Genomic DNA, 25,829 nt, shown 5'->3' with positions numbered 1-25,829 from the left:
ACAAACGCGACGATTCATTAACTTGGTACTAAAATTGCACGCCTCTAAATACATAAAATTAAACTGCTACGTTTTCATACATTTGCCGTTGTCATGCTTCGTCACTGATTTGTAAAGGCTTGGTTTTGTGAACGTACATCGGTGAATTTTCTTACATTTGTGTACTTTGTTGCCATTAGCGGTGCCTAGATATAATTCTTAATATATAATTTATGTCCGCATCCAACGTACAGTTTCGAGCGAATAATACATGATGCTTTCGTGAAGCATTTAAGTAAATACTGGAACTTATCATCCTCCGCAGCGAGTTTTTAGCATAGTGAATACGGGGCGGCCCGGAGTATCAGCCACACGAAAAGCCAGCACAACGCGACCCACGTATTCAACGCTGCTGAGGATCCCACTACATTCTAGACAGGACCACATTTTACTGCGCCATTTTCGGATACACCTTACTTTACTGATGAAGTAGTTCTGCGGAAACCCGCAAGGTGGAGAGAAGTAATGAATAAAGGGAAAATGAGACATCCACCTGTTCGTAGCAATTGCTACAAAGGAAACCCGTACGGGTTCCTCGAAAGAAAAGCCTCATAGTTGAAGAAAAATTCGTCCTGGTCCGGGACTCGAACCCGGGACCACCGCCTTTCCGGGGCAGCCGCTCTACCATCTGAGCTAACCAGGCAGCTAGCAGATGGCAGGGCGAAGTCGAATTTGTCGACAACACGAAGCAGAGGCAAGTGTTTGACGTAGTAGTTCTGCGGAAACCCGCAAGGTGGAGAGAACTAATGAACAAAGGGAAAATGAGACATCCACCTGTTCGTAGCAATTGCTACAAAGGAAACCCATGGACAATTGCTACGAACAGGCGGATGTCTCATTTTCCCTTTATTCACCTCACTTTACTATAACGCTAGCTTCAGGGCCTGCTGAACTGATTTGAAAAATCCAAAAGTGCAGAAGCTCCTCGGTCTCATAACTTGTTTTGGCTTCAAAGCATTTCCATGGTGATTCTTCTGTATTGCTTCAACAAAAGCTGTATGACAACACAGCGTCCACATAACATAATAGAATTGATAAAACAGAGCAGAGACATGGACGAACGGAAGATGTAGCACGCGAGGACGCTGTTCTTGTAGAAGGTTTCTTTTTCCATCTTTTTCGCGCTGCTTTGTTATTTCTAACGCGAAAACCAATAACCAACGATTCATGTCGGATACATGACGTTAAAGTGGCACTAACATAACGGTAGATACCGATTACGTTACAGATACATCCCGTAAGCTATTGCTTGAAGCACCAACCCAGGCACCTACATCAAAAAAGATTCATGTCCCTCCATTCTCCAACTTCGTGGGGTCCGCATACTATATTTAGTTATTTCAAATACAAGAATCATGTTTATCAGTGTATCTGCAGAAACCGCCGTACGCGAATCTTTTATGAGCCAGGAAAACAAAACGGCGCATCACGAGAAAAGACGCGCCGCAGAAATCAATGCCCTGCTGACGGAGGGCAACGTTGTTTACCACGCATACTCAATCTATCGTCCGCAAGCAAATGAAGTAGCCTACGCTTTATAAGGCCTCTGGACAACATACTGACCATACGCGTCGGCTCTAACCAGACCCACTGGGAGCTAGTCCGCCCATTAGTCACCTACGGCTATAACACAACCACGCAAGTCATCACTGGTCTTTCCTCGCTATTCTTTGGAGACAAGCTTCCACGTTGTAGTGATTCGCCGGTTGCTACCCTTCCTCAGGCTAGCTAGGCCATCCTAGCTTGAAAAGCTTTGCTTCCCCCCACATAACTAAAGGTCAGTGTTGCACTTGTGTACCACTGAGAGCTTCAGCGACGTATTATTTGTTGTAAATTCTTGTAGGTATTTGGCATGGTGCCACGCGAAGACGGTTGTGCATTGTGTATATTTAAAATAATGTCTGTGGTTTTACGCGCGAGAACCGCAATTTTATTATACGCCTACCACAGTGGGGCAGTCAGGATTAATTTCAACCATGTGAGGTTCTTCTGTGTGCACCTAAATTAAGTACTCGAGCAATTTCCCTGGGATCGAAAAAAAACGCAAGAATGCCAGAAAGAAAGACGGGCGAACGGACAGAACGCTAGGACACAACCAGCCAAATAAAGTATCCTGCTCGACCATTTTTGCATTTCTCCTGGATCCAAATGCGTACAATATGGCCGGGATTGATCTCGCGACCTAGTGCTCAGCAGCGTGACAGCGTAATGGGTACTCGAATTCCGCGACGCGTTTGCCTAAATGAAGTTCATTTTTTTATATCTTCAAGTCACAACTTTCACACTTGGGCTCGATTCAAATCCACCATCTTGGTTGTCAACAAAAAATGAATTTTTCAAATGTAATTAATTATTGTGGACAGCCGAGATGGTGCATTGAAACCGACAAAGTTGTAAAGTTGTGACATGGGGCCATCCGAAAATGAGCCCAGAGATGCAGTTATTCTCTGCGACTGTGATATTAGCCACTGTATACACACTCCGACAGTCGAATGCACACAATTTGTTCGTATAGCCTTTTTTTAAATATTCCTTGCCGCTTTTTCGGCAACGATTCAACAATGCCAATGATATGTTGATAATATCTCTTTTCTTAACCTCTGTGAAATCTTTCGCCAGTATGGGTTCTTCAGGACTGATAATTTTTCGAATAACACATCCAAGTGCTCCGCAAACTACACTTCTAAAGTTGGCTGCAAGGCTTAATAATGTAAATTTCCAATATAATATTGGCTTAATGAGTAAGGTCGAAAATATTATTTACTAAATGCAGCTTCCTGACATATCTATTGAGATGAATATTATTGAAAATAAATTAAGCCTATATTAGCAGTTTCTGTAGCCACGGAGCATACGTGGCCGCTACAAATTGATACTAGATGAAAATGTATTTCAGAACTCTTACCAGTGCAGTGTAAGCTGTCGCACTTAGCCCGATTACGATGTTGCACCACACAAGTGGAAGACCAAATACTGGAAAAGTTAGGTGCGATTGAATTCACATTCTCTGAAGAATATGACGGTGACATGTTTCTCAAACGAATGATTGACAAAATAATACGCGGTTCTTTAAATAATGAGCAAAAGCAGGGCATAGATTTCTCATACAAACACGCATTGTAGACAAATACATTACAGAGTATTATTATAACAATGATAACGTTAACATTATTGATATACAAAATTTAGTCTTCGAAGTCAAGCGGGAGAATTAAATATTTCAGCAAAATGTGTTTCTGAAACAGGCTCTCTTTTATTAACTGCCTCGAAATTAAAAAGCACAAATGCTGTTTGAACCACTTACATAGACCAAACCTAGTCTACGCACGCGTACCGAGCGTACTCACCGGTCACAAGGGCGAGACTTGCGGCGAAAATCGACACAGCGCCAATGCTGAGCTGAAATTGCACAAAAGAAAACACGCAACTGAGAGAACTGGAATAGCTTTCTTTTTGTAGAATAAGTGCTTTGTTTTGAGCACGCTAAATATGTGTATTTTACACTGTCAGAGGCACAAATTTACTCGTTGTGGTGTATCAGCGAATTAATTTCTTGGAAAGACATCAGTTGGGATGTGGTAAAATATAACAGCGAAGCTGTTAGCCTCTCGCTGGCGTGTTTTTCGTGTCCGCGTCCGTTAGAGAAAATGTGCGCCGATCCTGAAGGCTGTCGGGAAGAAGCAGTAGCTCACACCTATGCAACGCAGAGGTTTCAAGCAGTCGGCAAAGCGAAGCTAAAAATGCATACATTGACTTCAATCACCCAAACAACACGCAGGAAAGCATACTGTGACATAGTGACGGTGAATAACTTGGCGGTGAAACTGTGAATGACGAAATTAACTTGTATTGAGCGAACTTGTGCCAACAAGAGCAAGTTACGCCCAAAGCACAGCGATAGCGGGGGACACGGTCGGCGATTGTCGAAATCTCATCTGCAGGTCACGCGCATTGGCTTTTAAAGGCGAGTCATCGAAGGTTCGAGTGTAATCGCTGGTGCCCGCGTGTGTTCCACAAAGTTCTACACAATTCGCGTCACACATACTATCAGGTCACCCAAGCTTCAATGACAATAGCACCATCGATAACATTAGAGAAATTTCCGATACAGGCGGGCGTGTCCCGCGCCGAGCGATAACATTCCTTAGACGGTGAAAATCGCTCAGCCATAACAGATAAACAAGTCCACACGGCAATACGTTCCAAGAAAAAAAACAGGATCGAAACAAGGATCCGAACCATCAATGAGTTATTGCACATCCCTCTCGGAAGTACGCTACAGCCAAAGATGCCCGTAAAGCGAAAAGTGAGGCGCGATGTGCGGAACGCGGGGATCAAGACGTTCGACGCGAGTGCTGCTTTCCCTTGCTGAGAGAATGCACCGTGAAGCCAAAAATAAACGCCGTTGGCGCAAATCTGACCGCGCTGTACGAGCGCATGAACCCGCAGCTCAGCGTTGAAAAAATTGGAGGACGCTTAAGCTTCGCCTTCAAGAGTGGAACGCGACAGCGTTCCCGTCGACCCGCCAAGGGGTGTGAGACAGTGGGCTACGGCGCAGCGACTACGCGCCCCGCATCGGACGCGGTGAGCGTCGAGCAGCGCCGCGTTCGGCGCGGCAACGAAATGTGCGCCTGGGCAAGCGACGGACGCCTGAGTCTCAGAAACAGCTCGTTTCTAAGGCAAGACCGCATTCACTAGAGACGCTTTTGTACCGGTTTGAAGCGTCGAGCTCGTGGCTGAGTGCCTGCAATATCTTTTAGCACCGCTTATCGCCTCTAGTACACTTTGGCGATCGATCTGTGCACCTTGGGCGAGTCGCTGCTCCCCTTCGCTTAAACGCGCGGCCTGATGTGGTAGCGCCTCCGTCTCACACTCCGGAGACCCTGGTTCGATTCCCACCCAGCCCACCTTGCAAGTTGTTTTTTATTCAAGAAGTGCCTGTTGGGATTTATCGCTCACGGCCAACGCCGATGACACCGGCTTTTCTGCGACACGAGCTCCTTAACGCTATCGCGTTAAAATGAGCCGAAGTCGAACTGCGAACGCAGCAACGTTACCACGCGAGACGGCAAGGTAGAGAGGAGGCCGAAGCTCGCAAACAACGGCTTGCGACACGTGTACTTCAGACGGCGGCTCGTTATGTGTTGCAAGAAATATGATCCCTCCAATCGTTGAAACTCATAGATTACCAAGTGTGCTGCAGGCTTTGGCTTTTACTCGTTACAGAAGTGTAACATGCTGCCGAACTTTTTTTTTTTCAAATCACATGGCACGACACCAACTGGTTATGCTGCATGCAGGACTTACATACAGCAGAACAAGCCAGGGGATCGAGGGAAGTCGAGGAATGTCAGGTGAGCACTCGGTATTGTAATTTCGTGGAGCCTTCATGCCTGCTAGCTGCCATATTCACCCTGATATTGAAAGGCACAACGTTTTTAAGTTTCTGTGCCTTTAAGATCATTAAACCAAATTTATCTTTTAAAGATCCTTCGTAATTATATAACTGGATAGAGGCATCATTTTCACTTGATACCTAGGCCAGAACTTGAAAACAAACTGGACCATTCAACTTTATTTCGCATTTTGCTTTTCACAGCAAGAGCAACTGCAAGGGCAGGAACAAAAAGCTGCACAATCGCAGCTTCACCAGCTTCCTGCCCTCTGTCTTTGACGAACACTTGCAGCATATTCCCCAAAGAGACTCTGTTACATATGTACATAAAATTTCATATTATACAGACATTGATATTCACACCAGAACATTTATAACATCTATATACATATATTCACATGCGTATCTACACCAACCCAGCATCTATACATATTTGCATCTGTACATATTGGCGTACATCTGTATCCTGAAAAAGGGGAGGAAAAAAAATGGCTGTGGCTTAGCTAAGGTTAAGCCCAGGATGCGAAGCATACTAGCCTTTATTTTAGCTCGACAGCGTTAAGGAGCTCGTGTCGCAGAAAAGCCGGTGTCGTCGGCGTCGGCTCAGGCCTGCGGCGCTTGCTCAGGCGCACATTTCGTTGTCGCGCTGAACGCTGCGTTGCTCGACGCTCACCGCGTCCGATGCGGGGCGCGTAGTCGCTGCGCCGTAGCAAAGTCACCTAGAAACAGTCTCTGTAGCACGCCGCAACCTTCGCTTCTCATTCCAACGAGCAGCTCTGTCTCCAGGAGGCATCTCACCTCGTGAGTGTCTAGCAGAGGCAAGCGCAGCTGCTTATATACCACCGCGACGCCGAGAGCGACGGCGCGAGTTGGAGCCCCGTTTCTCCTCTGTCGTGACGTCACGGTGTCACGTGGTATTGAAGGCGACACCGCCGCGCCGGAGGAGCTGGGTTGAGCTCTAGTAATATGCTTCGCATAAAAGATCATGCACAAATGATAAGCTACATCTGAAAAAATACACTTTAAAAAATACAAACAATTCTACTCAGAATGTACTGGCAATATTCAGCGAAAAAAAAAAAGAAATGCGGAGCGATGGAAAAGCGAGATTTGGAACATGCTAAAAAATAGCACGAATACCGTAGTCTCTATCCTGGCGGTATGAAGTCCAGCGTTGTGGTTGTAGTATTATTGATTTGTTCGATTTTTCTGTAGTGTTATCAAGAAAAGCCACAAAAAACAAACTCCCTCCATCTACAATATTCGCTAATCAGTTATTACGAGCAGTACTAACAGGGGCGGAATACCAACACGAGCGCTGAAGCAACTAATATTTGTTATACATAAACAAATTTTCGCATAACTAGAAATGCCCGTTATTTGGACCCCTTGTGGGAAATATATTTTCATCGGCTTTCAAACTATGTCAAAACTATTTTGCACCAATAACTGCGGCACCACGCCGGCTCGGCGAACACTAACAAAGATACTGCATTTGGGAAGAAGACCAATGGGCAAGGAAAGATACCGCAAGAGATGCGCAGGCAATTGCGCAAGCTGCGTTGTGGCAGTTGTAAAAGATATGAAACAACCGGTGCGTATGCAAACACGAAATCCGGTGTTGAGGACCCAAATCAATCTCGAAGTTTTGATGGGGCCACTGCTAAGCTTTTATATAATTTCATTGGTCACGAGCGAGCTCTTAGGCCTATTCTAGTATTTTCGAAATACTAACATGCACGTGTAAAATGTGTGCGCAACTCTCCGAGCTACCATCGAGCACGGCATTTCTGGCAATATCACGGTGTTTGATAGTCGCCCCAGACCAATGTACCGAACGTAAAATATCTATGAGCTACTGGGGGAAGGCCACGTAGGCCTCTTCAAATCAGAGTTTTTACAAAGTATATTTCATTATTCTCTGCCAGAATTATCGATATTCCAGCGCCAGCCAGAATACCACGTATGTGTGTCGCCAATTATCATGCATTTCTGGGGCCGCATGCAGAAAGAGATTGGGCCATCGGTTTGGCGCAAGCTAGAAAACACCTGCTTCCTACGGCAGTAATTGAGAGTGAGTAATGCCATGATGACAATTAGTGTCATGCCACCGCAAGGCAAATTATCCTGTATCTGTATTGAAGATAGCGTGGGTTGCTTGTTTTGAAAAATGTGTAGCTTTTTCTAGGCTTAAGTCTAGTTCTACGAACATTGCTGACGTCACCCGAAGCATGACTATACAGCTAGCAGGCATTTGACCTTGAATTTCCATTGCTTCCTTTGTGTGTAGTGTGCCAGGTGGTAAAGCGCAATGAATCAGCTGAGGCAACGCACGAGGGAATAAAAGAAGCAAGCGTCATGGCAATCATCCAGGCGTTCATCCTGTCAGATCACGTATGTGGCGGCATAGCACAGAGCGGGCTTTGCAGAAAAGAAGAAGCTAGACGGCCTGATTAGCAGGATATATAAACAAGCAATTGGACTCATGCTAAGCACGAGCACGACGAAACTCTGAGCTGGGACTGCACAACACGCTAGAGGAGCAAATTGAAGCGCTACGCATAGCGCCACACGAACGCCTCTGTAAGACGACAGTGGGCCGACACATTCTAGATAAGTTAGGGATCCGCTACCGCATACAACGCGGAGACAAACGGGACACACCCAAGGAAATAAGGGCCAAACTCATGGTACCTCCTTACCCAAGAATATGCATCCTGTGTACCAGGAGGGCAGGAGAAAAAGCAGGGCAAAGGACATGGCGAATAACTGCGGAAGGAACAAGGACGCGGTCTTTGTAGAAGCTGCATGTTACAAACACAAACGCAGCTTTGTCGCAGCAGTACTTAACCACAACAGACAATGCTGCACAAGCTTGACTATAAACACGACACGCGTAGTGTGATAGCGGCTATAGCGTTAGACATAGCAAAACCAATGCATACCATATAATCAGCGATTTGCAGATTGCAATACGCGACTTCCCGAACGGCCGGATCTCAGCTGAGGCGCTAAACATACTCAGAAAAGGCAAACCAACAAGTGAAGACAGATGCGTCCAAGTCCTATGTATACCAACCCAAAACCCCTACTCAACGGGAGACGACAACCCTAACGCGGCGGCACACAACGAAGCTCGAGGACTGACTTTCCGAGCTGCGTCGAACGTAGACCCCTCGACAGGCAACCTCCGAAATGTGGCAATCGGAAGACAGAATAGCCAGGTTCAACGACATCACCAACCATTTCAAGATGCAAATATGCAATTATGCACCACCCCATCCACAGCTCCCTTGAACGCAAGTTGTCCAGTGGCCACACTTACAAACCAAATCATAGAAGAGCCTGATACTAATGCAAGCTATTTATTCAGACATATACACAACACATAGATGCAAAGTGTGTGGCACCAGTGCCCCGCTAGAACAGATGCTATGGGAATGCCAGCAACTAATACAGGACAACTTGAGCGAAGCCTCCATCGACAGCCTCCGCGCGTGATGGCAGGCCGCGCTGCTCAGCTCGAACATGGAAGACCAACTCTGGTCAGTCCAGTGGGCCAAGGAAGCCGCCGAGAGGCAAGAACTATTGGCCGTAATCTCGGTGGGTGCCCCAGCACACTAACTCGCCGGACGCGAATCCGTCTGATTCGAAATAAAGTTTTCTCACTCACTCTTTAAGTATGGGTATTTAGGTCTAAAAATATAAATAAATTGCATAAATAATATAACAATATGCTTTTCATGACTGTAATGGGTGTAAGAAAACATTGATCAGCTAGTGTAACGAGCTTTTTTTACAGTTAATTTGCATTTGAAAATCCTGTATATTAGTACTTGCATGTATTCTCATTCATAATGAGACGTTCTGAGAAGTAAAAGGCTCTAAATAATGAACAAGTGTTTTCATTTATCTGGGGCACCATGCAGATATATTAAATAAACGAAGGAAGAGAACAGCTCGTCAACACATGCACGCATAGTGTTTTTTTTTGCAGAAGGATATAAGTGTCATACTAGAGCATCGTACATTGTTTTAAACAGATGAAAACAAGTTCAAGCTGGCCAAAATAGTTATGTGAAACGAAATGAGTTGTAGGTTGCTTAAAGTTTGCCGTTTCTAATGAAAGACTGTAAATATTTGCGCAGACGTTATCAGAAGAGCGCAGTCACTAAGGAAGGTCTGTCCCCGAACAAAAACTGCAGCTGTTCTAAGGCAAAATCATTGGGAACAGTCCTTAAGCCCTTCGCTCCGCCTCACTAGAAACTGCAACAAGTGTTTTTATCCATTATACACTTGCACGAAAGGTATTTTCAACAACTTGGAATATTGAATGATGGAATAGGAATTATTATGAAAGACTCTTGCACTCGTATTGTCTCACCACCATACATTTTATTGCGCCGGCTTTCCTCAAAGCCTCGACAAGAGAACCACGTAAAGAAAAAGCTGTTGAGTATCACTTCGGCTGTTTTTGTGCACCCTCTACTGCATTTGCAAATCCGCTTATGCCCAGAAACAAGTATTTAACTAACTGATGGCGTTTAAAATATTACGGGCAATTTAACATGTCATTGAACAATATGCCATATTAAGCTGTGCCTTTGTGAAAGGTTCATTCAAGCTTTGCGCAACACCCGTGAGAGCACGCTAATTTCCCTTGGAATGTGTCTTCTGCAAGTGAGGCGCTTCTGGATTGGATGAGGCTAAGTGAGGTTGCCAGTAGCAGTGCCGAACCATTTCACTTTCAAAAGAAACCCCTCAGATCGCGCGCAAGGAAATGCCACACATATTTCCCTTTCTGCGAGGCAGTGAATTTACATCTTTAATATAGCGACATGTGCCATTCATAACACGGATAGAGCATCTCGAGCGTAGCAAATGCTATCCAAGTCCGGCAGGGTAACTTAACTTAGGAGACGATAAGAACCAACACCGTTATAACAAGGATTCTGAATAAGGACGCGGTATTACTTACCGTGACAAGAATGTATATTAAGCAGGCGCTAAGAGAAATAGCTGAATGAAACCGCATACGAATATACTGAAAAATAACAAAATCATAGAGAAGTTAATAAAAACAGCACATGTGAAGTTCAGTTGTTTAATGAAATTGCTTAGACAGAGCAAAAGTTGGCAACAATATTTGCAATATTGTACACGTATTCTAAGCAATAGATTTAGGAAAATTGATGAAAATGAACAACGAATAACTGTGTATCTCTTGAATGGGCATAAAAAAGTGCGAGTTTTGCAAGTACTACCTGCCGTAAATAAATGTAGAAACAAAGCCATTGCTCGTGTTTTTAATTTATCACCATTAGCAGGACTCGAAGGAAATGTTTATGTAAATCATAATAATCTGAATTCCTGCAGTGAATTCCGCTTTTTAGGACACAAACAACCTTTCGCAGCATGAATTGAGAGAACGCGCTGAATGATATATCGTGTCTCGTCTTGACGGCTAAAAGCACTGTGTCTCTATAAACAAGGCTTTATATCTTTATTTCGTCATAAGACGCAGCGAAAACTAAATTTTGGCGTCTCCATCCAGCACAAGCATAACAACAAACAAGATGACATCTATATGACCTTTAATTAATCTACGCTGGTCTTGGAACATTACGAATATTGAAATTACCGAATAAACACTTCTTAGGAGAACCTTGTTGTTGCTCCATAAAACAGAGGACACATAATTATCGATTGTCAGTCCCTTTAGGTAATTCTTCTCATAGTTTCTTTTTTCACATTATCACATGATTCACATTATCAAGCATGACTTTAAAGGGTGGTTTTCTTAGCTGCACCATTATTTTTTCTTCTTTAGTTTGCGTTAGAGCAACATTGTAACCCTCGGGCTAAACTAGTCGTAGAGGCGGCTTTTACTTCAAAAAGAAATCAAAATGACCAACTGAATATTTCACGTCTTCAGGGAAAATATATTTAATAAATATTTTGCTGCACAAAGCTTATTCTGCCAATTGTAGCTCTTGAGTTCACAAGGCGTATCCTCTTAGAAAGAAATTTCAGGACTCCACCACTTACGACTTATTAGTTTTGAAAATTCCATACGAAATATATTGATCTTCCAGTTACCTTGGTGCTTCAATTCCCAAAAAGAAGCGTTTTCTCTTAACTCATGTTGTCTTCAGAAATGAAGTGGATACGCCAGGTGACCTCAGCGGCTGTGAGTGACATATTTCATACATATATATATATGATTACATACTTATGCATTACTTATTATGAATACATAGGAATATTTTAATCAACATTTACATATAGAAAGTATATATAATAAATACAGCGTGTTTCAGTGAACACTTTAACATTTCTTTAACAGTTGCCTATGGCAGATAGCGCAATTCTAGTTCAGGAGCTGGTCGACTCGAAGAGGCGCGCACAACTTGCACAAAAATGTCTGAAATCCATAATTGACTAATTTACAAAACTCACTATTTAGGTTTTCAACTAAGTGCCTTATGGATTATACTGCAACTTATAAATTCTAGCCATGCAATTCACAAGGCGGGTCCACTTGGAACGAGTTCTCAGGATGACAACCAGTCTCCTAGCATTAGTTCTCGCCCAGCCGAGGAACGCTCTGGCATTCCATTTAATTTATCAACAAAATTTCTTTTTAGCAATAAATCACAAAACTGACTCTACCACCAACGCATTTCTCCGAAAAGTACGTGAATAAATATCTCGAGACATGTGTCATCGTAGGTATTGTTCCCAAGAGGACCAGCCTTGTGAACGCCACGGCTAGAATTGGCAAATTTTATGGGCCACACGGTAATTAGGTGAAGTTTCAAATGAGTGAGTTTTTGTTGATTAGTTGGTTACACATTGCAATTTATTGTGCAAGTATAATGTCCGCCTGTTCTGTTAGACGAGCTTCTGAACTAGAATTGTACTATCTGCCACAGGCAACCTTTAAAAAATTTTGAAGACGTTCGCTGAAACAGCTGGTATAATTCTGCTGTGGAAGATATTGCATTTCTGCGCTTTACTTTCAAGCACGGGCGTTCAGTGTATTGCATTGCTATTTAGCTGGCGCACGGATTCACCGTGGATCGAACGCGATAACGACAAGTAATGTACACGGTTCTCCACTGTCTACCTTGTCACATGCGCGCCACCTCCGACTCGATTCAATCACCTACGTCCCGTATGTGCCTAAATGTTTGCTATTTATTTCTAATCATTCCTAAAGAAATAACGAGGAATGAATATGCAATTTATTTCGGTTGTTTAAAAAACGATCGAAAGATATATTCTACAAGATTATAAGACCATATATAAAGCCACTTGCACAGTGTAAGTCCTCTAATTGAAGCAATTTTTTTTCAGCAAGGACACACTAATTCACTAACTAATGATTCAGCCACGTTAGTATAATATAGCAGAATTAGCCGGGATAGCTTGAAGCGGCACTATGGGGCGTAAGACTCCACAGAATTCACTAAAGAGAGCGATTCATGTTCTCCTCAGAAAATGTCCACTTCATTTTGTAATTAGCAAAGCTCCACTGTGAGTAGCAATATATTACACTGATGAATAATGAGCAACGTGAGTGTAAGCTTCAAATCTGCAGAAACGGTATTGCTACCTCATATGACAACTGCCTAACCAAGGCATCAGATACGAGCATCCAACACAACAGTTATGAGAAACGTTGTGAGTTGGCTTACCTGAAAAACAGAGGTTACGCGTATTACATAAAACACTGGCAGGAACACGTGAGAGGCCACAGGTGCAGCAGGTATTGTGAGCAGACGAGACCATATGAAGTGAAAGCCATAGGCATAAAAATGTCCCGTCAAGGCGACTAAAGATGTGGACGATATAAGGCTTGCCGCAACAGATGCAGCGAGTGGAAGAACGCGTAAGGAGCGGCTTCCGAGGAATACTTCTGCCGTTGTCTGCACCCTACTTGCCTTGCCACGCAGGGCAATCCACGCACCCACACAAAGGTTCAGGGCCATTAATATTCCGAAAACGAGGTACTCGGCCAAAAGTGTCATGACTGCTAGTGGTAGCGGTTACTCTATCGACGCCTGGCTTCGTTTGTTCCTAAAGTGCGCAACCACACAGCGTTCTTCCAAAGTGCAACGTCGGAGCTATCTGATAAGGTAGATGAAGCAAAAGCTGCCTTGTTGGCTATAATACCAGTATTACATCATGTGGCACACGCAGACTGCAAATGACAAGCACTGAGTATGCTGTTCTGTTGACGAGAAAGAACGTTGCGATAGAGGAAAGCTTTAGAGAACGTAAGCTGATATGCGTGACATACTTTCTGTAAAAAACGAATATCGGGGCGATGTTCGTCCAACCAGTGCAAGTGGTTATTTGCAGCGCCGCTTTTTTTTTTTCAACAAGAGCAATGCTGCAGATTAACATGTGGTGCGCCATATTTCCAAGCTTCCGCTACGGTTCGCGAAAATAAAAAAAAAATGTAGTCTGACGCATAGTGCGCATTTTTTTATTACAGCTTTTAGACACCACCAATCACACATCACACATTCGATAAAAAGAAAAAAAAAAGAACTACTCAATTTCCCAGCGTTTGCAGGCACCTGCACTCTATTTCGCGGGTCATGTGGGAAATCCAAAGCGAGCGCTACCCGTGGAGGCGGGAAACGCACTTGCGTAATCAGCGCATCCGACTTTGCGCTGCCAGCAAGCATGTAAGAGAACCTTGCCCAAAGGTTACATTTTTTGCGAGCAAGCTTTACTGCACCGTGGAACAAAAGCCTCCTGCATGCAGCAGCGCTTCCGATAAGGAAATTGGCTGGAACTCCCTTATTTCTGTAATTAAAGACCTGTTCAATTGTTTGATGTTATTTGTTTATAATTTCAGTATTTTTCTCGTTGGTTGTGTACTGTTACAAATAAAGAGCAAAGATAAAGCTGCAAAAGACGGTACGGTGCTGTCTCGTTCTGAAATTTTGAAAATTACATTTAGAAAATTGTAATCGGTTGTTGCCTTTTGCCAGAGCTTCTCTGTAGTATTTTGCTGTTTTATTGCACGCCCTCAACATGCCATGGCGGTGAAATACCGATTGCATCAATAGCAGAACTTATAGGCAACCGAAAAAAAAAATTTCAGAAAGAAGAATGCTTCTGATTGTTGCCTCTGCGATTGCGGAGTAACGTCCCATCGCTTGCTGAAGCGAAGTAATGTACTTGCATTCCCTCTCAAGGGAAGACCCCCTTTCCTAATTCTGATGTATATTAGTGTTTATTACAGATAACAAGTCTGGGTTGAAGGACGCTCTCGACGCATGCGTCCTTTGTCTCTCACTTTTCCTTCTTCTCGCACTTCTTTTACATATATTTCCGAGCTAGAAATACAGCCGTTCATTTGTTGCCTGCGATATCGGTCTCAGGTTTATCTCGTAGCTACCAGCTTGGGCCGGTAGAGCGTAACAGTGGCGGCGAGGATTCTGCTGCTGGAGGCCAGGAAATGTCCACACAGGACTCCGCGGTACAACTCGAACGTTTACCACGGCTATGGCCCACTGGCTACCGGAATTCAAAGACGAAAATTGACAGGCGTACTTAGTCAAGATTGAGGCTTATCTTGACGGGAACGATATAAAGGATGATGTAGAAAAGGCGCCCTTTTGGCAGCTGCATTTGAAACAAAGACATTATAAATTTTGACCAGCGAACTCGCACCCCAGGCGCCTAACGCCCTGACCGACGGAGAAGTTGTGCAGGCTTTTAACAGCTAGTACGACCCCGCACCAAATAAAATTTCTGAAAGCTTCATGTTCATTCATCGCTTCCAGCAAGAAGGAGAAACGGTACTTGCATTGATTGTAGCTATGCGGCAGATGGCACAGAACTATAAATTTTCAACGATACTGAAGAGAATAACTAGTAACCATGTTGTGCGCGGTATCAGGCCCAGGAATGTGCCGAAGCAGCTGCTAGCAAAGAAAGATGTTAATCTGCAAGAAGCCAAGGCTCTTTGCCTTGCCGCGGAGAGTGCTGAGCTCAACTCGGAAGGAATCGCCGCGAACGCGGTACATAATAATAATATATGGGGTTTTACGTGCCAAAACCACTTTCTGATTATGAGGCACGCCGTAGTGGGGGACTCCGGAAATTTTGACCACCTGGGGTTCTTTAACGTGCACCTAAATCTAAGTACACGGGTGTTTTCGCATCTCGCCCCCATCGAAATGCGGCCGCCGTGGCCGGGATTCGATCCCGCGACCTCGTGCTCAGCAGCCTAACACCATAGCCACTGAGCAACCACGGCGGGTAACGCGGTACAGGTGAGGCTGCTTCAGTTGACTTATCAACATCAGTCGCGGGCGAAGTCGCCAAGCGTGCAGCATACAAATGTTGTTGGAAACATGGCCATACGAGAGAGGCGTGTCGACTAATCAAGAGTAGATGCTTCAAATGCGCACTGCTAGCGGCACTTGGCCAGAATCTGTGCAGTAAACGAAAAAAAAAACAAGCAGAATGCTTGCAGTAACGGCGCAAGCGGCGGAAACCAAAGTTAGTGGTAGCAGAGCATCACAAATCTGGTCATTGGCAACCAAGCGCGCCCACAGAATACCTATCAAAAAACCATTCGCGTGGGAGGGCATCGGAGTGATGATGGACGTCGATACTGGCTCCCCTGTTTGCGTTAATCCTAAGAGTACTGTCGGGCCCTTGGCCCTCTCTGCAGCGCGCACGGGGCAAGCCTTTGAATCGCGCGCCACAACGGCACTCGTCGCATGGAGCATGCGCATCGATCGCGGTAGCGTAAGAACTCGCGCGGGGACTGCCGGGAAGGCGGCTTCCCGATAAGAAGGCAGCGGAGACGGCACTCGGGGCTTTTTGCGGGGCGCGGGCTTGGGGAGGCGCTGGTGGGGCGTGGCCGGTCTAGGTTTCTTTTACCGAGCGCGCTGCAGAGCAGGAGGAAAAGCGTCTTTGCATTGTGTCTGCATGAAAGAGTGTTGTTGTTCTTGTTGTTCGCTTTTGGGACTATCCGCGCGCCTGGTTCGGTGCTTGCTTGCTTTATGCGCTTTATGCATTCTGTTATCGCCCGAAAGATTGTGTTGGTTGATGGTTGGTAGCGGCCGTTCTTTCGTCGCTCCCTTTCGCTTGTATATTTGGTTGCCTCGCTGTTTTGCTGCTTGCCTCTTTGCTTTTGCTGCCTTTTGCTGCTTTGCTTCTTTGCTGCCTGCTTCCTTGCCTTGTTGTTTTCTGCTATTGGCCGTGAGGCTGCGGTAATTTTGAGTGTTACATTCTATCATAAATTAAAGCGGTTTTTGTTCCTTGCACCTTTGGTCCTCTGTCGTGCTGGTCGCGGCTCGCGGACCCCCTGAGCGAAGGCTGAGGGGCCTTCATCTGGCGCCCAACGTGGTTTTCTTCTTTCTCGTTGTTTTTCTGTTTGTTCTGGAGTACGCTTCCGCACCGCAGGGACCATGAGCACGGGAACGAGGGAACCGCCCCCATCTCGAGGCAGCTGGAACTCCCCCCTAGGCCAACTTGTTTCGCTCCTACATCGGGTCCCACAGCTCCTGCATCAGTACCCAACCCCTCTGACCGGCGTAAGCTCACTGAACGCTTATTCGACCTCCCGCTTTCCTTGCGCCCCGCTATTCCGCGCAATCCTGCTTCCGCAGAACCGCTTGACCATTCCGTCGGACCGCTTTGCCCGCCCAATTTGAACACCAAAGATGCACCGCCGGCGTTTTAATGCACCTACGTTCGGGTAAAGTCAAGAAGAGCGCGGTTGAAAATCATCCTCGCAAACCCATTACTACAATGCCCGATAAGAAGGACCAGGGTGCGCCCGCACAAAATATGTGCAACATTATTGCCCAGCTGACCGCGCTGCTCGAGCATCAGACAAACATAACTCCAGAAGCCAGTTTCCATTTGCAGCTCGCTGTGCCTACATATGAAGGGCACACAGATACGAAATCGGTGGCGGACTTCCTTCAGGAAATGGAAGATTACCGCAATGCGCAAGCCATTACGGATAACGTTCGTCTTCAGCGCGTTTTGCCCGTCGCCCTGACTGGGTCCGCCGCCCGCTGGCGTCGTGGCCAGTCATTCCAAAGTTGGGCGCACTTTGAGCAGCTACTGCGAGCAGAATTCCTCCCCCCCGACTACGTTGTCCGCATGAAAGACGAGCTTCGCGCCCGTAGTCAGGCGGAGGAGGAAAGCCTCCTAGAATACATACGGTCCTTTCAGGAGCTTTACGAGCGCGGAGATCCTTTAGCAGCCGAAACGGAAAGAGTCACCCGGGCAATCCGGCAAGCTCACCCACGCTTCCAGGCTTATCTAAGGGGCCGCACCTTCTCTTCGCTTGACGATCTCGCTAAAGCGGCGTCCGATATTCAGGCGGCGATGTTGGCAGAGCGTCGTAGGCGAAACGTAACAGACCGCCCCGCCGGGCGAAGGAGATCCCGATGGTCAGGGGATTGCATCCCCTGTCCGGAGGGATGTCGCTCGATGATGCTTATAACCGAAGTCGGTTGTCCCTCGGCGTTTCTTGAGCGCAGCGCACAGAGAAAGCCTCGTTCTCACGTTCAGGTTCACACAGGACACTGCAAAGTGACTTCGGGAAAGTTTCCATTTTAGAGCGCAGCTCTTTGGCGTCCGTTCCTGGGTTTCGCGTCGTCGTCGTCGTCGGCGTTGTCGTCGGCCTCGTAACCAGCTCGCCGACGAATCTGCTGCTCCGCCGCCGCGCATGCGCGCTGTCGGCTCTCCGGGCGAGGGAGGATGATGGAAGGGAGGAGGAGAGACTGTGGAGGAGGGCTGGCTACACAAATGGCTCTTTGGCGTCCGTTCCTGGGTTTCGCGTCGTCGTCGGCGTCGTCGTCGTAACCAGCTCCGCCCCCTTTCATCCCCCCAGCGCTAGGAGCGACCGACTGATACCGCTTTCGTGAGTCCGCTACCGCACTCACGAAAGACGTCGTGCACTTCCTGCAACTCGCATTAACCGTCCATCGATCCACACCGATGTTAGTAGTGGGGGACTTTAATGTTGACATAAAGACAAACAGCAATTTCCTAACACTTATGCGGGAGAACATCCCGTTCCTCTCGCTCGTAACGCGTCCCACGGCTGTGACAACCTCGCGAGGCACTTGTATAGATCTCGTCTTTGAGAATCAAGCATTGGTGTACCAAGTCGAACATATATCAGTCTATTTCTCCGACCACAAAGCTTCCTTCATGACTGTCAAGAACTGTTAGTGGAGTCTTTGTTAAAGGAATACGTGTGAAAAATAAAAAAAAAATCTGTGATAGCGCATACATGTGTTGCTCGATTTCTTTGCCTCAATCTATCGAAAAGGTGAAACAGCTTATTTGCTGCGCTCAAATTTCGCATTAGGAAGTAACGTAATCGTCGGTAATTTTTTCTCTCGTTCCCAGCTAGCGTTAGAACTACGCCGAAACTCAACCGCTCAGTCAGCAAGCACGACGCAACCCTCACTAGGCCATGCCAGGCTCTTTCCCCTTTTACACTACTGCCTGATTCCTTGCAGTCTAGCAGCACTCAGAAGGCGTCCACGAATTGGAAAATTGCACTAGGAAACACGTCATCACTTTGAAACACTAAACAAAGGCAATCTGTTAAAAATCCTGCCTCAGGAAGAAAAAAACAGTAACAAACAACTCTGAGGCTGATTCCTACGTTAGGGGCTTCGACTCAAGCCATCGGCATTACCGTTGAGGCTCCCCTTTTTGTAACGCACCTCAAAGGAATATTCTTGCAAAGCGAGGCTCCAGCGCAGGAGGCGGCCATTTTTGGGAGAGATGGTCTGCAGCCATTGGAGAGGGCAGTGATCCGTCTCAATGATAAACCTCGAGCCGGCTAGGTAGCATGACAATTTCTGAATGGCCCAAATGAGACACGCACACTCTTTCTCGGTGGCGCTGTACGCCTGCTCATGACTGGTCAGCTTACGACTAGCATACAGGACGGGATGTTCCACTTCTCCATTCTCCCATTGCCACAGTACAACGCCCATGCCTCGCTCAATAGCATCGCACTGAACAACGAACCCTTTTGTGTAGTCTGGCGATCGTAGCACAGGCTGGCTTGTTAGGGCGCTCTCTAGGGCACTAAAAGCTCTTTCCTTCGTCTCGTCCCAGACGACTGTTTGGGGCTCTGTTTTTCTTAGAGCATCCGTCAGGGGAGCCGCGATATCAGAGTACCGGGGGATGCACCTCTGATTGTAGCCGGCCACACCTAATAATGACCGAATATCGGTCTTCGTGCGCGGTTGCTGGAAGTCTCGCACAGCGGCCACCTTTATTTCAGAGGGGCGGCGACGACCCCGACCAATCACGTGACTGAGGTAGACAACCTCGGCCTGTGCTAATTGGCACTTTGGAGCCTTGACTGTGAAGCCCGCTTCGCGCAGGCGGGTTAGCACTGCCCGCAAGTGTGCCATATGGTCAGACCAGGATGCGGAGATTATCGCTACGTCGTCTAAATACGGTAAAGCGAATTCTTGCTGTCCCCGCAACACTTTATCCATGAGGCTTGAAAAACAGTATGGCGCGTTCTTCAAACCAAAACTCAACACTTTAGGACGGAATGTTCCCATTGGTGAAATGAACGCCGCATACCTACTAGCCTCTTCTGTGAGTGGAACCTGCCAATAACCCCTGACAAGATCTAGGGTGGAAATAAACTGAGCGCTACTAACTTTCTCAAGGCGCTCCTCGTTGTTAGGGATCGGATAAATTTGATCGTTAGTGATGGAATTAAGCCTGCGGTAGTCGACGCAAGGACGAGGTTCCTTGCCCGGTACCTGAACTAAAATCAAAGGGGCGGTATAATCACTCTCACCCGCCTCAATAACACCGAGCTGTAGCATCTTCTTTACCTCAGCCTCCATAATATCGTGCTGGCGGGGTGACACCCGGTACGCCTTGGATCGTACTGGCTCTGGGGAGGTAAGTTCTATATCATGGGTAAGGACAGAAGTCCTACCAGGCATCTCAGAGAACTGACCTTGAAACTCTTGTAAGAGCTGGCGTAGTTCGGTTTTCTGCTCAGGCGACAGCGGTGCTTTACTGATTAAGTCACTAATGACTTGATCGGTGTCTTCCCTGTTCGTCACTGAGCCTAGTCCCGGAAGCTCGACCGGAAGCTCTTCGGGAGCGTTTACCATCATACACACCACTGCTTCCCGTTGCTTATAGGGTTTGAGCAGATTACAGTGGTAAACTTGCTGTGCTTTCCGTTTTCCTGGCAGACTCACCACGTAGTTGACGTCCGAGAGTTTTTGAACAATCCGTGCTGGGCCCTCCCACTGCACGTCGAGTTTGTTTTTTAGCGATGTGCGCAATATCATGACCTCATCGCCCACCTCAAAACGACGGGCCTTGGCTGTCCGATCATGATAAACCTTGGCGCTCTGCTGGGCCTTTGCCAATGCTTCACCTGACAACTCCTGTGCCCTTCTTAAGCGTTCGAGGAGCCTAAGCACGTGTTCCACCACGACTGGGTCGTCGCCCCTGCCTTCCCACGATTCTCGAAGCATGCGAAGCGGAGACCGCAGCGAGCGACCGTACACCAGCTCAGCTGGCGAAAACCCCGTAGCCGCATGCGGCGCGGTCCTTAATGCAAACATCACCCCAGGCAGACACAGCTCCCAGTCAGTTTGATGTTCAAAACACAATGATTCAACACGCGCTTCATGACGGAGTGGAGCTTCTCAACGGAATTCGACTGGGGGTGGTACACTGAGCTGTGTAACAGCTTTACCCCACACTTTTCGAGAAAAGTTGTCGTCAGAGCGCTAGTGAACACTGTGCCCTGATCAGATTGGATCTCCGCAGGAAAACTAACCCGCGCAAATATGGACAGTACTGCATTGACTATCTCAACTGAGCTGAGTTCTTTAAGCGGCACTGCTTCAGGGAACTTTGTCGCTGGGCAGATCACAGTCAAAATGTGTCTGTACCCCATGGTTGTTACCGGCAGAGGTCCCACTGTATGAATAACGAGCCGTCTAAAAGGCTCCGTAATGATAGGTGCCAACATCAACGGCGCCCTCGATTTGTCTCCTGGTTTGCCCACCCGCTGACAGGTGTCACATGTACTCACAAAGTGGTCTGCATCACGAAAACACCCTGGCCAATAGTACTCTTCCAAAGATGGTCCTTAGTTTTCTTAACTCCTAGGTGTCCGGACCACGAACTCCCATGCGACAAGCGCAACAGATCCTGACGGTAGCACTGAGGCACGATCAGCTGATCGAACTCCACTCCCCTGTGGTCTAGATACTTCAGGTACAGGACCCCACCTCTTTCCACAAAACGAGCATTCTTCTTGGCGATACCTTCCTTGACATTGCAGCGAATGTTTTCTAGGCTGCCATACTTTTTTTTTGCTCGGCTATCAAAGCCGACCGGCTGACTTTTAGCAACCTATTAAGTCCGTCTCACGTAGGCGCGATGAGCAAATCTGCAGATAGCTCTTCTAACTTTCCCGTGTCGGGCGTTTCCTCTCCAGTATCTGGTGCCTTCAACGCTACAGGCTTAATTTTGTTCAGTTCGGACGTGCTCTGAAAATCAGCTTGCTGCGCCTCTGACCCCTTTTCATTGTTGGACAACGTAGGCCTCGCAACTACCGCCTTTGCAGCGAGCTTCCGAACCTTCGATCTGGTTAACGCCTGAACACTAGCCTCACCAAACAAAAGCCCCTTCTCGCGCAACAGGTGATCGGATCTGTTTAAAAATAGGTACGGGTACTGGGGGGGGGGGGGCAGCATAGATGACACTGTGGCCTCCGTCTCAAGCGCTCCGAAAGGTTCTTCAATAAGCACTTTTGCTACGGACAGACACACGCTATGAGCTTCCACGGCTTGCTTGATCCATGCGCACTTGCCCGTGAACATATCGGGTTCTACGTAAGAGGGGTGAAGTACATCCACCGTAGCTGCGGAATCGCGAAGCACTCGGCACTCTTTCCCGTTCACGAGGAGGTCTCACATGTAAGGCTCGAGTAGCTTCATGTTCTCGTCAGTGCTGCATAATGACCAAAACAAGACTTTTGTTTTTGTTTCTGGACACTGCGCCGAAAAGTGACCCGGCATCTGGCACGTATAACACACGCGCGCTTGCCTCGTCTCGAACCGCTTTCTGCGTTCGGCTTCGGCTGCCGCCGTCTCCTTAGGTTCGGTCGGACTGCTTTCACTCGCATCCGCAACTACGTGTGTTCCCCCTTGCTCTCATGGGTGTGAACTTCGGCCTCGCAAACTTGGAGCCAAATTCATCCTTTTGACCGTCCTTAGCTCCGCGAGGCCGACGCGTCACAAACTCCTCGGCTAGCTCGGCGGCTTTAGCCACCGTACTAACGTCTGGCCTATCCAAGACCCAGTACCGCATGTTCTCAGGTAACCGACTATAAGACTGTTCCAGCCCGAAACACTGCAGAACTTTCTCGTGGTCACCAAACGCTTTCTCTTCTTTTAGCCACTCCTGCATGTTTACATAAGCCTGTAGGCAAACTCTGTATATGACTCACTTTTGCCTTTCTCTTTTTCCCGAAACTTCCGACGGAACGCCTCCGCTGACAGCCTGTACTTTTTTAGCAGACTCGATTTCACTTTGTCGAAATCCTCTGCCTACTTTCTCTCCAAGTGAGCGACTACGTCGGCCGCCTCACCGGGTAACAAAGTGAGCAAGCGCTGTGGCAACGTTTCCCGAGAGCACCCCTGCTTCTCGCACGTTCGCTCAAAGCTAACCAGGAACAAACCAATGTCCTCTCCAAGCTTAAACGGCCGCATCAGGTCAGTCATTTTGAACAATACTCGTTCTCATGGACCGTGTGCCTGACTTCCATTACGAGCGCGTTTCATCTCTACCTCGAGACGCTTCATTTCCATAGCGTGTTGACGGTTGCGCCCTTTTTCTTGTTGCTCTTGCTCTTTCCGTTCTTTAAGTTCGCGCTCCTGTCTTTTTGCCCTCTCCTCAATCGTCTCAAGGCATTCCGACAGCTCGTCATCCTCAGCTTCTAACTCAAGAATAGCCCTTAGCAGTTCCGGTTTTCTGAGTTTCTCTCAGACATCCAGAACCAACTCTCTTGCAAGCTCCAGCAATTTCGGTTTGCGCAACGACTTCAAATCCATGGCTGCTCTGAATGCTGCTTTCTCTACTGCCTACTATTGTCTTGCCGCAAACTAACCCGGCAACAACGACAACCACAATTACCAGCTCTGTTTCTGACACTAACAAAAGCCTGGCAAAACTCAGAAGAAGAAAGTCCCGCACTCACCAAACCTCGCAGCCAAGAATTCAGCGCAGTCGTTCCTATGCAGGCAACCAGTCATCACACAGGGCTCGTTGCACTGCTCCCGGATGGTCGTTGTGCTGCTCAGCATACAGTCAACCGCATATCTTCGCTGCTGGCCTCCGTTGTCGCGATCTCACTGCTGGCACAGTTATTGCAAAGGGACCGCTGGCACCAGTTGTTGCATCTGGGTCGCAAGCCCCAAGGGTAGCATTGGCCTGGTGGCCTGGGGCACAACTGGAAGCATCCGAAGGTCCTGGCAAAGCATGAGTCGACTGCTACCAGAACAACTTGTTTATTCTAGCATCGCAAAGGAGCGGCCGGTCAGGTCGACCGAAGTGGAGAGACGGGAGAGCACGCTACTCGACGGAAAAATTCGGAGCCTCTCTCTTGGCGTCCGGGGGCAGCTGCTTTTATACTCTCGGAGTCGAGGGCAAGAAGGAACGCCTCGTGACGAGGCCATGTGACGGCGGGGCACGGACACGCTGAGAGACACGTTGAGACAAGAAGATGACGCATCCGCCGGGCCGTAGCCGGTCAGACCTCCTCGCTTCACACTTGGGGAGCTCCTCTCCCCGGCTGCCGCGCTTTGACAAGCGTGACCAACATGCAGACACACACACACGCACACTTGAAGACACGTGGCATTGAAACATGCCTGGTCGCGCTTGGCGGGGAGGCGTTGCGGCGGCGCTGAACGGGCCAAAATGTCCGCCACTTGTAACGAAGCCCCGGCGCCGTTGCATCTGCGCCGGCTATACCGCGCGTCGTAGGCGAAATGTAACATCGCTCAGCCTAGGAATGTGCGCGGCTGTATCAAGCAGAGCAGTGAGAGGGGCACCACTTATATTACATCCACTAAACTCCTTTCCGTGGGGAAGGTCAGTACATCAATTGCAGTCCCGGTCGTTCTAACAGCGTCACCTCTTGTGGGTGCAACCGTCAGTTTTGCGTAAAATGAAGGTACCTGAGGGACGGATGTTTGTGTTATTAGTGGCCAGCCTACGCCCGCTTTGGAGCTCCGTCGTGGACAGTAGTGTCCAGTACTTCCACCAAATATGTTGTGGTGGAAAGATGCAAGACGGAAAATTTAGTTACAGTATGTGCAGTAATTTACGGTAGCTGAAAACGGCAAGTCTAGAGCCGCCTAGTCATTGAAGCGTCTTCTTCAGCCGCAAGTTCACGCTCATCGTCCTCAGCGTTGTGCAGGACAGTGTAACAATATATTTGTTGATAGGATAAGTTCGTAAAGCAGCTTAGGAAGAAGAGAGCAAGGAAAGAGAGAAGGCAGGAATGACGCTGAGAAGGGTGCCTCGTAGGCTAAATATGACCAAATGCTTTCTTCTTGAATTCTGTAATAATTACAATAAATAATTTAATGTTACCAGAAACTTTAGAGGCGCTACGCTACAAGTTGTCCTTCAAAGGTCATGTTCTTCTGTAATTACTCCTGATATAAAGCTGAAATATTACAAACATGTAGCTTCACAACCTCAAATACGTACAGACTTTGTGCAGTCTTACAGAATCCAGCAAAAGTTCTAGTGAAGGTGACTCTGTCAAACAGTTGCAGTAGCAAATTTAGTGCCTGTAACATCAACACACACTTAAACCTTGGCGCGTGTTATTCATGCTTGATCCCCATTTACTCCACAATGAAAGCCAGTATCACGTCTTGTTCAGCAAAGGCTCTCTAAAATATTAATTTAACGCTCACATAAAACCATAAATAACTAAACGAACTACACTTTGCCCGCACTTCTGACGTAACCTGCACCATTTCTAAACGATGTGATGTAGTTTCCCAGTTCAGCTGGCCAAGGAGGATAGAGATGCCTTCTATGAACGCCGTATTACGTATGAAATGGGGAAAAAGCAGTATTCACTAGTTAACTGCAGAGTTTTTTTTATTCAACTACCCTAAAGGCCCAGCAGGCATTACATAGGGGGGGAACAACAGTAAGTACAAAGCAACGCAGTACTACTATGTGTACAGAAGTTGCTCACCATTAACAGCATGTTGAAGAGAAAAACAAAATATAAAGATACATATCAACAATAATCAACAAACATTCAATTGTTACAGAGAGTAGCGTTATATTTACACACACA

General features: G+C 47.1%; 1 protein-coding gene and 1 non-coding gene across 4 annotated transcripts in view; one reads left to right on the top strand and one right to left on the bottom strand.

Moving 5' to 3' along the window:
- Window positions 1-607: 607 nt before the first annotated feature.
- TRNAS-GGA (transfer RNA serine (anticodon GGA)) lies at window positions 608-682 on the bottom strand. Its single transcript has one exon. It is a non-coding gene; the product is annotated as a tRNA-Ser (tRNA).
- Window positions 683-5,147: 4,465 nt separating this feature from the next.
- LOC135896857 (uncharacterized) overlaps window positions 5,148-25,829 on the top strand; it is a 102,837-nt gene continuing 82,155 nt past the window's right edge. For all 3 annotated transcript variants that reach the window (XR_010562833.1, XM_065425361.1, XM_065425360.1), the window contains exon 1: window positions 5,148-5,393. Coding sequence is in view for 2 of the 3 variants with exons in the window: in XM_065425361.1 (XP_065281433.1) it covers window positions 5,334-5,393 (60 nt within the window). In the remaining variant the exon portion in view is untranslated. The remainder of the gene's footprint in view (window positions 5,394-25,829) is intronic.

The sequence above is a fragment of the Dermacentor albipictus genome, chromosome 5 (genome assembly GCF_038994185.2).
Source record: "Dermacentor albipictus isolate Rhodes 1998 colony chromosome 5, USDA_Dalb.pri_finalv2, whole genome shotgun sequence".
Taxonomy (NCBI): domain Eukaryota; kingdom Metazoa; phylum Arthropoda; class Arachnida; order Ixodida; family Ixodidae; genus Dermacentor; species Dermacentor albipictus.
Note: the sequence above shows the minus strand (reverse complement) of the source record. Positions and strands in the feature narration are given on the sequence as shown.